General features: G+C 36.6%; 1 protein-coding gene across 1 annotated transcript; it reads right to left on the bottom strand.

Annotated features, from left to right (window-relative positions):
- Window positions 1-273: 273 nt before the first annotated feature.
- LOC109222059 (protein CCC1-like) lies at window positions 274-3031 on the bottom strand. The gene is made up of 3 exons (XM_019386470.1): window positions 2747-3031; window positions 1504-1715; window positions 274-1035 (listed from the first exon to the last, which is right to left on the bottom strand). The coding sequence occupies exons 1-3, from the start codon at window positions 2943-2945 to the stop codon at window positions 652-654; spliced, it is 795 nt and encodes a 264-aa protein (XP_019242015.1). The 5' UTR covers window positions 2946-3031; the 3' UTR covers window positions 274-651.
- Window positions 3032-3922: the final 891 nt, after the last annotated feature.

The following is a 3922-nucleotide window of genomic DNA, read 5'->3' on the forward strand; positions in this document are numbered from 1 at the left end:
TTCTTAGTAATAGGCAATAACTGTAGCTAAGCCTTAGTTCTCTGTGGGATTCGACTCCGGACTTGTAAACCGGATTATATTTGCAACGACCACTTAGTCCTTTTTATAAGGCATAGTTGGACGTGATCAGATAGCTATACCGATTAAGGAATTACACCACATCCCCTCCAAATAAGCCCTTGTACCAGCTATACTGGGGGTGGTTGTCCCTATATAATTTGAGTTTAAATACTATTCACTTACAATGTAAAAATATATTATACAATCAAAATACATTTAACAAAATCTCAAATAACTTCCCATCAGAAGTTAGACTATACTAGTGTAGAAAACGTTTACACTGCAAATGCATATATTAAGTTAGTGTTCATATATTGCTGATCTACTTACTACTAACTTTTGCTAAGAAACGAACCGTAAAGACACTAGTACTTTTGCTTATTTTAAAATCTCGACCCTTTAACATAAAAAGTAGACTAATCAGGGGAGAAAAGTCACCGACTATATAAGTTAGGACAGTAATATTTCAAGAACAGGATTTTGTTGTCACAAGAATGGTTTAAAACGAGGAAATCACCACGTGTTCTCACTTTTTGTGACCCTTAGCTTGCTTTAACAGCAAAACCATTTTTGCAACATAATAGTGAGTGATCACTCTTCCAAGCCAGCAACATCCCTAAGAGTCCAACCAATACCATACGCAGCAGCACCAGCAATGAGTCCATTGAAAAGGGTAATGGCTGCAGAAAGAGCATAATTCTGACCAGCAATTTTGGCCTTAGCTATCCCCAGCATTGCAAGGGCAACTGCAGAAAACACAATGGCGCCTATGAACTTGTGCTTATCATTGTTTGTGAACGGAATGAGCACGATGAATGCCAGAAGTGGAGCACAACCAAACACAATGAAGGCAGCAAATGTGATTAGTCCATTCTTCCATGGTTTTTCAGCTTGATCTGGTGGCAACAATCCTTTCTCGGTTGCCATCTTCTCGTCCACCATTATGTCCCTATACTTGGAAAATATATTCACCACCTTGCACCAAGAGCAGATATTGTTAATTGCAGGCAAATATATCATAGAACACTTATCCTTTTTCAGCTTAAAGCTCATTTTACATTAACAAAACAGAATGGCAGCTGTAGCAAAATTAGAGTATTGAAGATTTCAACTAACAAGGGCTTGTCTATCTTAAAGTTGCAAACTGAACACCACTACAAGCTTTGTAATTTCTACCACAAGTTAATGTTAATGCAGTATGTCAGTCTCATGGCTAATACCTAGAGTCCTAACTTTTTTTTCTTCATTGGACCAAGCTTTATTATTTCCACCACAAGTAAATGTTAAAGTATCTATACCTCATTCTACCTCAAGAAAAGGGGTAATGATAAAGAAACTAGAAAGAGACACTGCTAAAGGATACGCCAGTGTCTACTGATTAAGGATGCATCTATAACTTCATACTGACTGAGATGAGCATCAGAGTATAGGATAAAAGCATACTGTATTAGCATCAGTATCGTTCATTCCAAGTTCCTGATAATGTCGAAGTAATTCCTGCTTCTGAGGCCTGTGTTGGTTAATGACATCCCACTCGGTGACTGTCCTCTCCTTGGCAGCGACATCCTTCTCTGTGCTGCTTGATACATAGTCCCCAAACCCCATAGATATTCCATCAGCCACTAGATTAGCAAAACCCAACACCAAAACATCAACTGCAAGAAAAACAAACATTTACACAGTAAGCTAGCTGCAATATTCTCCATGAACTGAGACATGCATATGCGCATTTGGGTAACCCCTAAACAGCAAAAATGATAAAACATAATATATACAGCTATGCTATCCGAGTCTCAGAAGAAACTACATCTTGTGATTGTCTCTTTCATGGGAGGTGAGGAACTAGGAAAGGGTCGGGTAAATTTGGTTAGTATATACACTCTATTAGTCAGGTGAATTGATATTTTGAAGGCGTGATCATGTTGGATTCGAAGCTTTAAACTCAACTAATCTCGTCATGGCCGAGTCAATCACACAGGTTCCAAATGAACAGAAGTTTTTGAAAATCAATTCAGTTCAAAATGCAAGTGTCTGCACCTCTTGACATCTAAAACTAACCTTTCTCTACATAAATATCCTTGATCAAATATTACCATATAGGGAAGTCTAAATTTTAGCTAAAGAAAGCAAGGTTGCTATGTCAGAGACTCAAAATTGATTGATACTTCTAAAATGGAAGAGATCGATACTAGTATAATCCAATACTATCAAAATTGATACTGCTTCTTAATTCCAAGGTAGCCATAAAATCATTTTAAATGGAAATAACTTCAATTTCCACCACCAGAAAGAGCTTAGAAAAATGAGTAATTAGTACTACTTCTAATATTCGAGTTTAAAATCAAGGACGTAGGAACATATAGAAACGTTATTATTGAGATTATTAGTGGTTAATTATGTAAATTATATAGTGGCTATATCTGTAAAGTGGTTAGATTAGACATAGATTTTGATGTATATATGTATGCTACAGTACTTGTCGTAATTCTAATTCTAGTGATCATTTTCAGATTTCACTTTCTCTATTTTTCCTCTCTCTACTGTTATAGAATATTCCCTCACTTGTAAACCGCCATGGATGCTCGACCTTGAGCTGATTTAACAGTACCAATGTGAATCAAATCTACCACCTTGAAATCAAATGTAATATTTAGCAAAATGGAGAAACGGGGTAGAGAGTAAGTACCAGAGGAAAGACGGCCAGCGGAGATGGAAGAAATGAGGGAGAAAGAAGTGACAATGGCATCAAGCCCTGCATATACAATGCTCTTCACTACTTCCCCTTTCCATGGCTCTTTGGGCCTCCCATTCTTCCTTCCTTTCTCCAATTCTCCGTCCACTGATCTCAACAATGGTGTTTCACCGTTCCTGTTGGTTTCCGCCATTTTCTCTGAACTATTCAATTCTTCTTCCCGTACTGTAGTATTTTTGTTAACTGTGAAGTTTGCATTGGGTATGGACACGTGTTTAGCTGTTATTTAACGCTGAAAATTTGTCACCCACGGCTCTTTCTTCATCATTCACGTGTCCATTGCACTTTTTCCAGTCTTTTAAGCATCTCATAAACGGCGTGTGGCGGGCACATGCACTACGGTTTATGTTGGGTTCCTTTAATAAACTTTAGCCCATTTAACATTATTGGGCTAACGCTTGTAGGCCTGTCTTCTCCATGGTCAATAAAGCACGGGCTAGCTAACGTTTGGACGATAATTGAAAAATAATAGTATGTTATAAAATATTAGATTATGGTGGATGTCCATAATTCCTATAACACCCACTACTCTTATCCATTATCTCCGTAACTTCCACTACTCCAATACTTATGGTTGTAACTCTCATACCTCCATGATCTCCCCTATGATCTTCCTCCATAATCTCAAATGCTTAATGACATATTTATGGAATTCTTTCGGTATACCTCTATGTAGTACTATAAATAGAGGATGAGAAGTCATTTTGTAACATACTTGAATACATGAAAGAAATAAGAATCTCCTCTCTCTTGCTCCCTACATTCTTGTCTATTTTCTTGCTTTATATTATTACTTTGAGCTAAGTTTCGTAACACGTTATCAGCACGAATTGCTTATTTCATGATCTTCTATTTCAAGATTATGTGGTAGGTGTTCTTTAATTTCCATGGCTTTGGCCATACCATTTTGGCGGCAAGGTAACTTTATTTTAATTTTTCTTCACAATGGTAAGGGTTTATATAATTGTACTACACACAAATATTAAATTTTATGTTCTTTTAATCCTAAGAAATTAAATATAATATGAAGTTGACCATACGTAAGTTTTTTTTCTGATTTCATTCATCGCAATGGTATTTTTAGTGTTTTGCGAAAATATATGGTATTTT

The sequence above is a fragment of the Nicotiana attenuata genome, unplaced genomic scaffold, assembly GCF_001879085.1.
Source record: "Nicotiana attenuata strain UT unplaced genomic scaffold, NIATTr2, whole genome shotgun sequence".
Lineage (NCBI taxonomy): Eukaryota > Viridiplantae > Streptophyta > Magnoliopsida > Solanales > Solanaceae > Nicotiana > Nicotiana attenuata.